The sequence below is a fragment of the Brassica rapa genome, chromosome A07, assembly GCF_000309985.2.
Source record: "Brassica rapa cultivar Chiifu-401-42 chromosome A07, CAAS_Brap_v3.01, whole genome shotgun sequence".
Taxonomy (NCBI): Eukaryota; Viridiplantae; Streptophyta; class Magnoliopsida; order Brassicales; family Brassicaceae; genus Brassica; species Brassica rapa.
Window position 1 is genome coordinate 28,548,124 of NC_024801.2, and position 11,763 is coordinate 28,559,886.

General features: G+C 38.8%; 4 protein-coding genes across 5 annotated transcripts; 3 read left to right on the forward strand and 1 right to left on the reverse strand.

Annotated features, from left to right (window-relative positions):
- The first annotated feature begins 41 nt into the window (after positions 1-41).
- On the forward strand, positions 42-2,704 carry LOC103832463 (WD repeat-containing protein 76). The gene is made up of 4 exons (XM_009108476.3): positions 42-1,220; positions 1,307-1,716; positions 2,152-2,250; positions 2,381-2,704. The coding sequence occupies exons 1-4, from the start codon at positions 291-293 to the stop codon at positions 2,595-2,597; spliced, it is 1,656 nt and encodes a 551-aa protein (XP_009106724.1). The 5' UTR covers positions 42-290; the 3' UTR covers positions 2,598-2,704.
- A 20-nt stretch (positions 2,705-2,724) lies between these two features.
- On the reverse strand, positions 2,725-4,700 carry LOC103832462. Its single transcript, XM_009108475.3, has 4 exons — positions 3,663-4,700; positions 3,428-3,477; positions 3,284-3,336; positions 2,725-3,167 (listed from the first exon to the last, which is right to left on the reverse strand). The coding sequence occupies exons 1-4, from the start codon at positions 3,911-3,913 to the stop codon at positions 2,841-2,843; spliced, it is 681 nt and encodes a 226-aa protein (XP_009106723.1). The 5' UTR covers positions 3,914-4,700; the 3' UTR covers positions 2,725-2,840.
- A 256-nt stretch (positions 4,701-4,956) lies between these two features.
- Positions 4,957-6,736, forward strand: LOC103832464 (deSI-like protein At4g17486). Of its 2 annotated transcripts, XM_033275562.1 has the most exons (4): positions 4,957-5,190; positions 5,221-5,490; positions 5,703-6,002; positions 6,300-6,716. In XM_033275562.1, the coding sequence occupies exons 2-4, from the start codon at positions 5,358-5,360 to the stop codon at positions 6,563-6,565; spliced, it is 699 nt and encodes a 232-aa protein (XP_033131453.1). In that variant the 5' UTR covers positions 4,957-5,190; positions 5,221-5,357; the 3' UTR covers positions 6,566-6,716. The 2 variants fall into 2 exon arrangements, with proteins under 2 accessions (XP_033131453.1, XP_009106726.1); XM_009108478.3 differs by having other exon boundaries at positions 5,175-5,490; positions 5,703-5,990; positions 6,300-6,736.
- A 2,208-nt stretch (positions 6,737-8,944) lies between these two features.
- On the forward strand, positions 8,945-11,697 carry LOC103832465 (protein RAE1). Its single transcript, XM_009108479.3, has 11 exons — positions 8,945-9,265; positions 9,492-9,578; positions 9,696-9,773; positions 9,854-10,047; positions 10,140-10,281; positions 10,400-10,480; positions 10,721-10,849; positions 10,944-11,021; positions 11,095-11,166; positions 11,245-11,325; positions 11,429-11,697. Exons 1-11 carry the CDS (start codon positions 9,209-9,211, stop codon positions 11,474-11,476), a joined length of 1,047 nt encoding a protein of 348 aa, XP_009106727.1. The 5' UTR covers positions 8,945-9,208; the 3' UTR covers positions 11,477-11,697.
- Positions 11,698-11,763: the final 66 nt, after the last annotated feature.

The window sequence follows — 11,763 nt, forward strand, 5'->3', positions numbered from 1 at the left end:
TAATATCGCGCGTTATAGTTTGGGAGAAAGTAATCTACACCGTCGATTGAGATTAATAACAGTCAAAGCAGAGGTTCCATCGTACGGCCAATATCGTGTGTTCTAGTTCAGAGAAAGTAATCTGAACCGTGAAATAATGATATTTTCGTAAAATTAAGAAAATAGTTTTTTTTTTGGCGGTAAAGTGCGAATCTCCCGCCCATCTCCGAGCAATAAGGGATCTTCTTGTTTGATTGCTTATCTTCTAGGGCTTACAGTTACTTTCTCTCTCTCTGACTCACAGTGATTCAATGGCGACGGAGTACGAGCGGAAGAGATTGGAGAACATCAGGCGGAACGATGAGATGTTGGCGGCGCTCAACGTCCGTGCCAACGCATCTATTCTCACCGCCGCAACCAAACGCCCTCGAGACGATTCTACTAAATCGTATAAGAAGAAGGAGAAGCAGAGCAAGCCTGAAACGCCGATTGTTATGCGGAAGTCGTTACGGACCAGAGGCTTGGATCCAGATTCTGTCGGTTTACCCAATTGGTTCTCGGATTATCCCAAACGTATTCCTACTCCTCCTCACCAGTACTCGTCGGCTCCTATGCAGAAATCATCGGCTCGCTTATTGGCTCCTCTGCCCTTTGATAAGGCTTATGATGGAGAGGGCTCTTGTAAGAAGTTCGTTGAGATTATGTTGGGTACTACTGCGAGTAAGTCTATGGTTAAGGATGATTGTGATGATTCTGTTGGAGATAGTAGCAGCACTAGGAGGAGGTCTTCTCGCCTGTCTAATGCAGTTGTTCAAAAGGAAGAGCCTGTTTCATCTAGTGGTTTTGTGAAGAAGGAAGCTTTTGCCAAAAAGTCTTGTCGAGGAAAATTGGTTACTAAGGATGAGAATGGTGATTCTCCTATGAGTTCTGGTAATGATTGTTTGAAGAAGGAAGTTATTAAGCCTGAGAAGATTGATTTTGAGAAGATTGAGTTTGATAGGGAACCGTTGAGTTTAGAGCCGCATAACGTAGCACGTGTTGTTCCTGGGAGGATTTTGGTTGTAAAGTTCATGCCTTGCCAGAATGTTAAGCTGGTTGCTGCTGGGGATAAACTTGGCAATGTTGGTTTTTGGAATATGGATTGTGGGGTTGAGGATGATGATGATGATGGGATCTATCTGTTCCGTCCTCACACTGCCCCAGTTTCATCTCTTGTGTTTCAGCAAAACTCTCTCTCAAAGGTACCTTTTTTTTTTAATTGTCTTGAAACTTTGGTTGGAGAAAGTTATTTCTTTTATTATTCCTAAGCTCGTTTTCGTTGGGGCAGGTTATTAGCAGCAGCTATGATGGTCTCATACGGTTGATGGATGTCGAGAAGTCGGTTTTTGATCTGGTTTATTCGAGCGATGATGCTATATTTTCTCTCTCTCAGAGACCTAATGATGAGCAAAGCTTGTACTTCAGTGCGGGATATGGAATGTTGTATGTATGGGACCTCCGAGCAGGAAAGTCTGTTCTCAATTGGGATGATTTACATGAACACAGGATAAACTCTATAGATTTCAGCCCGCAAAATCCCCATGTCATGGCTACAAGCTCCACAGATGGTACTGCTTGCCTTTGGGACTTGAGAAGCATGGGAGCTACAACACCGAAAACATTAAAGACTGTGAATCATTCCAGGGCTGTGCACTCTGCTTATTTCTCTCCTTCTGGTCTTTCACTTGCTACTACAAGGTATGTTGTTGTGTTTCTTCTCAGTCTGTTTAATACTGTTAGTTTATGGATCTACGAACATTGAGTTTGACTGATCTCCTTGGTTTTTAGAACTCACACAAGATATTGTTTGTTTTTTTTTGAAACATTAAGATATATGCTCCACACTTGTTGACGTTCATTATCTCTCTACGTTTTGGTATATATAAGTTGCACATACTTGTTAAAAAAACAACTGTCTAGAAGCATTTGATGCCTTGTGGTTTCGATATGTTACTACTAATCTAATTTCTTAAAGTTTACCAACTTAGACAAGGGGAATTTGTGTATGGTGAAACTGTTTTGCTATGTAGTTCTCTTGTATATACTTCTTTTCAGCATTTGTAAAATGCTAGTTGCAGATTCATGTTCCACTGGTGTTTGTTTGGTAACATGTTGCTCTTGTTTTCTTTGTAGCGTTGACAACTATATTGGTATACTAAGTGGCGCCAATTTCGAGGATATATCCATGATATCTCACGACAATGCCACCAACAGGTGGATCTCTACTTTCAGGTATTGCTCCACATCATAATAAGCTCTCAGTTCCAATACACATTTCATCTTCAGTATACACTCAAATCTCCACATTTATGAGAAAATGAAAAGTAGGGATATGCTCTCATCATCTGTTTATGATTTGCAGGGGAGTGTGGGGATGGGATGATTCATACATCTTTGTTGGCAATCGTCCTTCAAAAGGAATTGATGTGATCTCAACGAAACTAAAGAGAACAGTGAAGGAACTGCAAGACCCTCTTATGAAAGCTATTCCTTGCAGAATCCATTGCCATCCTCTTAACGTTGGGGTGGTTGCAGGATCCACAGCTGGAGGACAGGTCTATGTTTGGACACCAAAATAACCATTTTTCAGCAGGAAGTGTTGTGGTTTTTGTTCTGTCGACACCCAAATCTTGTTTGTTTGGCTCTAAACTAAAATAACTTAAAGTAAATTAACTCCTTGCGTTTACGTAATCATTCTGAAGCGAATACGCAAAATAAGAGAATTGCATTGACTAATGCTTTAGTTCCAAAAGCAAACAAAACAACCCACATAAGAGTATAATCATTCTTCATCTACCACCTAAGTTTCCTTTCTAATAATCTCACTGAGGCCTGGGAGAATCCACATTTGTTTGATTCTCAACAGGCTTATGTACATTGCCCTTTTGTTCCACATTGTTTGGTTTTGATTCTTCTTTTGGTGGGGGTTTGGTAGATTGTTCTCCTTGTGTTTTGGTTGGAGCATTCCCCGAAGGTTTCTTCGCTTCCAAAACAATCTCTTTGATTGTCTCTTCGATTTTGCCAAGTCTCTGTTTCATCTCCATTAGCTCATCCTGAGACTTGGTTGCTGCTTCTTCTTCTAAGGCCTTCTTTTCAGCTTCTTCCTTCTCTTTCTTTTCATCTTCTTTCCTCTTCTTCTCCCCAAGTTCCTGAAGATATAAGCAACATTGGCCAGAAATAATGAACATGGAGGACAAAAACATTAAAACATAGAGATATCTCTCTGGGGATATCAGTTTGGTAATGAGCAAGAATGAAAACTGACAGCGTCCATAATCTTCATTTTACGGCGAGCATATTGAGCAACCAGATACACAGCTGTTACAAGGAAAACAAAGCACCATTGAGATCCTTATACAGCAACACTGACCATATAACATTTGGGAGAGAAACAAAGTGAGATAGATACCTAGAGACGGCAAGCAGACGATAATGAATTGCACAATATGCCAGTCAAGCCTAGCGCACAAGTAACACCCATATGAGGAGGGCATACTAACCAGCACAAGAACTCAACTAACTTTCAACACATAGTTTCAGAACATCAACTAGAAAACTATGTTCACTTTGTTTCAACCTAAAGAAGCTAACTTTACACATTTCTAAATGTCAGAAGAGCTTTTAAAGGCAGAGAAAGAAAGTACCCAAATTTATTCTTCTTGGGTGGTTCAGTGAACAAGATCTTCGCAGCTGTCACGAAATCGAGCTTATCCAGCTTCTTGTACGTCTCTTCGTAGCGAGAAACAACAACATTCGATTCAGCCTCGCTGTGCTGAGCAACAACACTAGATTCCGGTTTCTTCCCACCGTTCTCTCCTTTGGTGCACAGACGCCGGATCCTATAGTGTCTCAACCGGGTCGCCAATCCGACCCACGATCCTCTGCCGCGAATCATCCTGATTTCTCCCGGCGACTACAGCTCCACTACCACGACTCTGCAACTCGCGCAATTCTCTAAACAAGTCCGAGGCTAGTGGGTTTCCGGTTTACTCGAATAGAACCGGGTCTCAAGTCACGGGTTGATCACCAACCGGTCCGAGACATTTTAGAATATATAAACCGGTTAGATCTTAATGAAGCTGTGATCTGGGAACTAATCAAAACCAAGGCTTAATGACACAGAGTATCTTTGTCAATAATTTTTTCCAATCGTCTCTTTCACTTTGCCTTCTTTTTTCCAGCTTTGGTGACTGTTTGTTAGCTATGATGTGGACCTCTTTTTCTTAATTAATATTCTAACTATTAGCTTTAATTATTATATTATGATGCCTTAGGGGAAATGTATTATTTTGGATTTAACCAAGGCATATTAGTGGCATGCCTCAACACATTTCATTTTTTCAAGATGCAGAAAGTTGAACTTTTCATACATCTCTTTAGTTTAGAGTATTTAAAACATCTTACACATTATTATATAACTTTATATTTTACATAATATGGTTTGCTTCAGAAAATAGCAAATGCTTTTAAAAGAAAAATAATTGCCTAAAGAATATAAGGCTGATAGAGTATTAGTGTTTTTGGTGGCATTACCTTAAATAAATACACATGGATTCATGATAATTATCACATTTTCACACAAATGGTTTATTTGTGTACTATCACACACTTTTGCACCATAATTAGCCGCACTACTCAATTTAAAATGATTACTCAATTTCAAGTCAATTTGAAAGGAAAAAAAGGGTGGTCTCTAGACAAAAGTTGAGCCCAAGATAACGAATATTAAGCTTTATATTGGACCCCATAATAGACTGTAAATTATTAAAGCATCATACCGCCAAAAATTAATTTAGGCAAACTATTAAATAAAACGATTCTTGTAACTGAGCATAAAAATCAAAACGTGCCAAGTGAAAATAAAGTAAATATTAAGAGAGAAAACAAAACGTATTTATTTATGGAAGTAATATGATTAGGCATTGTTTATTCTTTGAACAAAAAAAAGGCATTGTTTATTCAATAATCTCAAGACTAAATGCTTCTTCTCCTTCTTCAACTTCTAAATCGAAAAGTGTTAAACATAATTAGCATAGGAAATCTCAAAAGACGAGTCCTTGGCATTTTGTGTAATTACGTTAAAGTGGAAAGGGTAAATAAATTGTCATCGACTCTGACAGTTCATATATAGAACCCAAGTCTTCTTCCACCTCAAGAACTCCCGTCCGGCTGCTCTCTCTCTCTCTCTCTCTCTCTCTCTCTCTCTCTGCCGCCGGAGATACTCTCTCTCCTCTCTCTCTCTTTCTCCGGCAGTCAAAGAAGTTCGAGAAATGGCGTTGAATCTTTAGTGGTGAGCGTTAAAACCTTGAAAAGAAAGAAAGAGAGGGAAGAAGTGAAAAATGCTGTGCCGGAAAAACTCAAGTGTGGTGGATAGAGGAAACGTTCCGGTTTATCTCAATGTCTACGATCTAACTCCCATCAATGGCTACGCTTACTGGTTTGGTCTTGGCGTTTACCATTCTGGCGTTGAAGGTTAGTCTATTTTTGGTTCTTGAGTTTTTAGAATCTTTTTAAACTTCATCTTTAGATCTAAATAATGCTCTTACTAGTACATAGAATATCATTTTAGATCGAAGTTTCTTGGGATTTGAAGTTAATTCGTCGTTTAAATTCATAAGTGTTGGCTTTCAATTTTCAAGAACTTGACTTTCGAATTATCTAAAAATATTATTTGTTTTGGGTAGTTCATGGTATAGAGTATGCATATGGAGCTCACGAATATCCAAGTACGGGCATTTTCGAAGGGGAACCGAAGCAATGCGAAGGGTTTACGTTTAGGAAGTCGATTTTGATTGGTAAAACGGATCTTGGGCCATTGGAAGTGAGAGCTACGATGGAGGAGCTTTCGGAGATTTACAAAGGAAGCTCTTACAACCTCATCACCAAGAACTGCAACCACTTCTGCGACGAGATTTGTATTAAGTTAACCGGGAATCCAATTCCTAGTTGGGTCAACCGTCTTGCAAGAATCGGTAAACTCTCTGGTAACACTCCCTTCAAATCTTTACGGTTTAGTTTCTTTCTTACTGAAGACGTCAGTAGTGAAGTCTTAGCCTTTGGTTACAATGCAGACTAAAATGTGAACTAAGTTTTAGCTTCCATCTTTTATGCTTAAGATTCAAGTTGAGCTTCTGGGTTTATTGATATATACGTTTCCTGATTGATAAGAACAGTTTGGAAGCTAAAGCATGACTTGGGTTTGGCTCAAAGTTTCCATTTTTAGGGAAAAGGACTCTGTTTTCTGTGCTCTGAAGTTGAATTGCTCTGTTTTAAAATGGTAGGATTCATGTGCAACTGTGTGCTTCCTGCGACCATAAACGCGACCAAGCTCGGGAATAACAGAATCAACCAAGACAAATCATGTGAAGCAGAGACTGAGAAGAAGAAACTGACGGGTGGATCAAGCAGAGAGAGCTCTACGACGATTGATACTCCTTCGTCATCATCTTCGTCTCCTTCAGTTCAAGTTCGTGGTCGAAGCAGGAAAAGGCGTCCTCGTGCTATGCATCCTTCATCGCCAGTGATTCTTGGATCTTCAACCGTTTGATTTGCTTTCTTTGTTAAACAAAATCTTCTCTGTTTTTTTCTTTCACCTAATTGCGATTGTGCTTTGTAATCTTGTTAATATGCAAAGAACCCTTATTTTTCTGTAATCTTATTTACACTTTCAGTTTTTGGATACAATTTTTACACAATTATATATCAAATTCAAGTCTCAGTAATCAGAGACATGGAATGATAAAGTGAAGAAGCATCAATCTATGGACTTGTTTTTTTTTTTTTTTTTGAATTAAAGGAGAATATATTCCATACACTTTTTTAGATTGATTAATATTTTATTACTTTCGGCAGTATCTATTTAAGAAATGAGTGAAAAGCAAATATGCCGGATTTTAGAACATGAGCCAACGCCAAACTTGAGAATAAGAGCAGAAAGTTTGAAGACATAACTCATATATTAATGTCTGAAGGAGGCATTATTTGTTCACAAGGGTAACAATAATCATATTTTGAAGGGTAACAGCTTATTAGCTGAGACTCAGACCTGACAGAAGCAATTCGCATATTTCTTCTGCCATCAAACAAATAATAGAGCTTGTGTAAGTTTAGTTGTGTCCTTGTTAACCAGAATCAACAAAATTGCTTTAAAAGCCCCTTTTTTTTGTCATAACCTTAGAATGTGTCTGAGATGTTTAAAAGCCAACTGCCTTAGTTTAGAATATATATTGTTGCTTATAAAGCCTTGTGTAGTTCCTTGGGGCAGGCCACAGAGACTTTTCCTGATCTAGTAGGAGTTGAGAACTTCTGAAGATAGACAACATTAACAACTCTAGGAATCTCTTCCAGTCAACTGGATTAACAAACAAGCAAATCTACATGATCTCATGTGTATTTATATAAGTGGAAGAGCTTCTGCAGACTTTTATATAAGTGGAAGAGCTTCTGCAGACTCTTCTTCTGATGAACCTTCGGTAGATATCTGAAAGAACCACTCGTTTAGTTGACAACTTTCTGAAGTTAGACTGAAATAGCCAAACATAACTGCTTCGCCATGTGGAGACTCGAGTCTTAAAGGCACAGTCATGGTTGTTATGTGAAGAGGTTTCATCTCTGAAAGTTCTCTATTGCTTCAAGATATTCATTAGGGGGCTGGAAAAGAATGAGAAAGTTCTTCTGGCTCAGCCACCACCATGTCACCATTCTACATGATTCTCCGAAAATGGGGCCAATATATTCTGCCTCATCATCTCTCAAATTCTTGTCTCACAGAAGAGACTCGGCTCGAGTAAATCCAACTTGGGCTTGTAGCCGAAATTTATCAAAACATAATAACAATAATAATATACTAAAAAGGACGTAGCCCATGCAAAAAGACCATATAGTTGTTGAGATAAAAAAAATCACAAATCAGAGGCAAGGAAAGGAGAGTCTAAACCCTATTTTACGATCATGCAGGCGAATCTCAGATATGTGCTCGCTCAGGTAAGTCAGGGAGGGAGAGATGTTGGGTCTCGCCGTGATTTCATTTCATACCTTGGAAACAACAGCAGTAAGTATCTCTCTTATTCCCAAGCGTCTATCCTCCTCGGATAATGTGTTTGTGATTCTTCTTCCAATTGCCCAGAGACGAAGGGAGGCAGAACAAGACCTGTCACCAGGCTGATTAAGGAAAAGCTTCGTTTGTTTGGCAGATCTTGGACCTATGGATATTGTGCTGTCATGAGTTGGGGTGAGAGATTATCATTGTTTTGCATTTTATTGAGAGATTTATCCTTATTACAAAAATCGTGATTGCTTTGTGTTTTTATACATCAGCAATTATCCAGATGTTTGAACACCGTCGAAGGATAGAGATAGATTTGGCTGAAAGAAGTGGCTCGGTAATGCTTTTCTTTTTCTTTTAAAAACTCTTGAGATAAAGATTTGGAATTGGAACATGAGATAAAATAATAATTTAACCAACTGAATTCGTGGAGTGTTTTGATTGATTAGGGTTTATCGTAACGAGAAGAAGAACAAAACGAGGTTTAACCAACTGAGATGTCAATCTAATTTCTCTTCAAAATCAGTAAATTGGATTTGAGAATGAAAATTGAATCAGAAAGAGCTAAACCATAACGTCAAGGACCAATTCCAAATATAACAAAACCAAAACGCTATAGATAAAGGAATTACATCAACACTACAAATCATGTACCGAATTAGTACAATCAAGATGATCTATGAACGCATATGATCAACATAATCAAACATTATGTAAAATGATATATATGAGACCAATAACTCAAATTCATTATTTCTATAGGATCCATTGAATAAAGAACTTGCAAGTTGCAACCTCAAATCGGATCACTTGAGATCCCCATGAACAAAGACAATTGCAAGCACGATCAGATAAACTTTCATGGGCCCGGTTTGGGTTATGATCGGCTTCCTACCCGACCGGGCTTCAAATCGAATAAGTAAAATATTAGGCCATAAAATAAGCCCAATAATAGGCCCATTATGCTTTTTTTTTAAAGTCGAGCGTCCGATAAACGCATCGGCGGACGTCAGTGAGACGCAGGAGGAGACCTTTATAAATAAGAAACCTTGTCGCATTCTTTTTCTCAGACTCACACTTCGATTTCCCTCCTCCTCTTCTACATTACCGGAAAACACTATCTCGGACGGACCTCGGCTCGTGATAATGGCTACCTTTGGTGCGGCGGCGAACGCGAACACGAACCCTAATAAATCCTATGAGGTATTATTTTATAGGGTTTTACGGCTGAGATTCGAAAGGGTTTTTAGTCACTTTTCTAGAAAGCCAAATTGGATTCTCAGAAAGTCTTTAATCTTTGCGAGAAGAATCAAATCTTTGTTAGTGTCTTGTTTTGTACTCAAAGGAATCGTTTGTTTGCTTCCTTGTGGATGTCTACGTTTAGCTTATCTGTCAAGTTCAAATTTTCACACAAAAGGTTTCCCTGCAGGTTACTCCATCACCCGCAGATTCTATCTCCAGCTTAAGTTTTAGTCCAAGAGCTGATATTCTTGTCGCCACTTCTTGGGACAATCAGGTTTTTACTCTTCATTCTCTTTTTCCCCTAATACGGTGGCTTCTTATTTAACTTGTTTGTCTCAGATTCGTCTCTCAGTTTGTAATGTTTGAGTTTGCTTCGTCTGTGTTATTACAGGTGAGATGTTGGGAAATATCTCGTAGTGGAACCTCTCTAGCTACTGCTCCTAAAGCATCTATATCTCATGATCACCCGGTAATATGCTGTGGCTTTCTAACTTTCTTTCTTCCTTTTTTTTTTTTTGCTTAGAATCTGATGATTTTCTTGTGATGAAGGTCTTATGTTCTGCTTGGAAAGACGATGGAACCACTGTCTTTAGTGGAGGATGTGATAAGCAAGCCAAAATGTGGCCCTTGTTGTCTGGTGGTCAACCTGTAACTGTTGCCATGCACGATGCTCCTATTGTGGACATGGCCTGGATCCCCGGAATGAATCTCCTCGTTACTGGAAGCTGGGATAAGACATTGAAGTAAGAATGGGCTGTTCATTATATGCTTGACTGATAAAACTAATCTATGTGCCTAAAGTTTAGTTAACAATGTGTATTGGTTTTCCTTCCAGATATTGGGATACAAGGCAGCAAACTCCTGTGCATACACAACAGCTTCCAGATAAATGCTATTCATTGTCTGTGAAACATCCGCTCTTGGTTGTCGGAACTGCAGATAGGAACCTGATTGTCTTCAACTTGCAAAATCCTCAGGTACGATTTTTCCTTCTTATCTATTTTTATGACTTGTGCAAGAGCTCTGAGTGGTAAGAATGCTGAGTTACTATTTCTCTTGTGTAATGAACTTTTTTATTAAATTGATAAACTGCAGACCGAGTTCAAGAGAATCGTGTCACCACTAAAGTACCAGACGAGATGTGTTACTGCCTTCCCTGATCAGCAAGGCTTTTTGGTATGACTTCTTTATATATCTTTTCATTTTTTTTTGTTTTATTCAATGGTACAGGAATCTAGGTTGTTTGCTGATGCTAACATTTCTTTGCTCTCACGTGCTTTTATTTCTACAAATCTTGTCCTTTTCAAGCTTGAGAAGTGTTTGTTGGTTATTCTAGTGACAAATAAAGTATAATACTGTTGGAAGTTGTTTTAGCAGTCACATCTTATCTTGATCCGATGCTCTCTGTATCTGTAGGTTGGATCAATTGAGGGGCGGGTTGGTGTCCATCATCTGGATGATTCTCAGCAGAACAAGAACTTCACATTCAAATGCCACAGAGATGGGAATGAGATCTATTCTGTCAACGCTCTGAACTTCCACCCGGTAAGCTCTCATTTTATGGGTATATGTAGTCTTAAGCAGCATCAAACTAGTAGATGGAACAGTTGGTGATTTGTTTGAGTTGTGTAATGTTAAGGTACATGGCACTTTTGCCACTGCTGGCTCAGATGGGGCTTTCAATTTCTGGGACAAGGATAGTAAGCAAAGACTCAAGGTAAATTATCATGTTGCGTTTCATTAAATGGTTACCTTAATATCTAACAATTGTGTTCTCCCTCGAATGTCAGGCCATGTCGAGGTGCAGTCAGCCAATTCCTTGCAGTTCGTTTAATCACGATGGATCTATATACGCATATGCGGTAAGGCTACATCTTCTTATAATTTTTCTGTGGGTATTATACAAAGATGGAGTAAAAGGATGTTTGTTGTTATTGTAGTCGTGCTATGACTGGAACAAAGGTGCAGAGAATCACAACCCGGCAACGGCGAAAAGCAGCATTTTCTTGCACATGCCACAGGTGCGTAGTGACTCACTCATAGTAGTGTTGACTAGTCATGTGTCTGAAACAATATTGTTAGTAGTGTATATTTATTAATCGATGATGGCATTTGTGTTTGCAGGAAAGCGAGGTTAAGGCGAAGCCAAGAGTAGCAAGCGGCAGAAAATGAGATTTGCTAATTGATTGTAGTGTGTTTCTTCTACTTCCCTTGAGTGGATGGTTCTTTTAGCTTTCGTTTTGGACTGTCTCTTTCTTTCCCCCTCAAGTAAATCAAAATCCTCCGGCTGTCTTAGATGTTTCCGGTTTGGAATTATTTTTGTCTAAGTACTCTCTAATACAATGAAATTTTTTTCTACAATGCCTTTTTATATAATCCTTTTATTATAGCCATTTTGCTTCGAAATTACAAAGACATTTGTTGAGTTCCTAAAATGGAAAGTAGAATCATGGGAGTAT

What these genes read in the sequence shown, in the direction of transcription:
- LOC103832465 (XM_009108479.3), top strand. Translation starts at nt 9,209, where the DNA reads ATGGCTACCTTTGGTGCGGCGGCGAACGCGAACACGAACCCTAATAAA. An exon ending in ATAGTAAGCAAAGACTCAAG is followed by an intron (nt 11,022 to 11,094) that starts GTAAATTATCAT and finishes CTCGAATGTCAG; the next exon opens with GCCATGTCGAGGTGCAGTCA. An exon ending in TTTTCTTGCACATGCCACAG is followed by an intron (nt 11,326 to 11,428) that starts GTGCGTAGTGAC and finishes TTGTGTTTGCAG; the next exon opens with GAAAGCGAGGTTAAGGCGAA.
- LOC103832464 (XM_033275562.1), top strand. Translation starts at nt 5,358, where the DNA reads ATGCTGTGCCGGAAAAACTCAAGTGTGGTGGATAGAGGAAACGTTCCG. An exon ending in TTACCATTCTGGCGTTGAAG is followed by an intron (nt 5,491 to 5,702) that starts GTTAGTCTATTT and finishes TGTTTTGGGTAG; the next exon opens with TTCATGGTATAGAGTATGCA. An exon ending in AAGAATCGGTAAACTCTCTG is followed by an intron (nt 6,003 to 6,299) that starts GTAACACTCCCT and finishes TTAAAATGGTAG; the next exon opens with GATTCATGTGCAACTGTGTG.
- LOC103832463 (XM_009108476.3), top strand. Translation starts at nt 291, where the DNA reads ATGGCGACGGAGTACGAGCGGAAGAGATTGGAGAACATCAGGCGGAAC. An exon ending in AGCAAAACTCTCTCTCAAAG is followed by an intron (nt 1,221 to 1,306) that starts GTACCTTTTTTT and finishes TCGTTGGGGCAG; the next exon opens with GTTATTAGCAGCAGCTATGA. An exon ending in AGGTGGATCTCTACTTTCAG is followed by an intron (nt 2,251 to 2,380) that starts GTATTGCTCCAC and finishes TATGATTTGCAG; the next exon opens with GGGAGTGTGGGGATGGGATG.
- LOC103832462 (XM_009108475.3), bottom strand. Translation starts at nt 3,913, where the DNA reads ATGATTCGCGGCAGAGGATCGTGGGTCGGATTGGCGACCCGGTTGAGA. An exon ending in CCCAAGAAGAATAAATTTGG is followed by an intron (nt 3,478 to 3,662) that starts GTACTTTCTTTC and finishes CTTGTGCGCTAG; the next exon opens with GCTTGACTGGCATATTGTGC. An exon ending in AAATGAAGATTATGGACGCT is followed by an intron (nt 3,168 to 3,283) that starts GTCAGTTTTCAT and finishes TTATATCTTCAG; the next exon opens with GAACTTGGGGAGAAGAAGAG.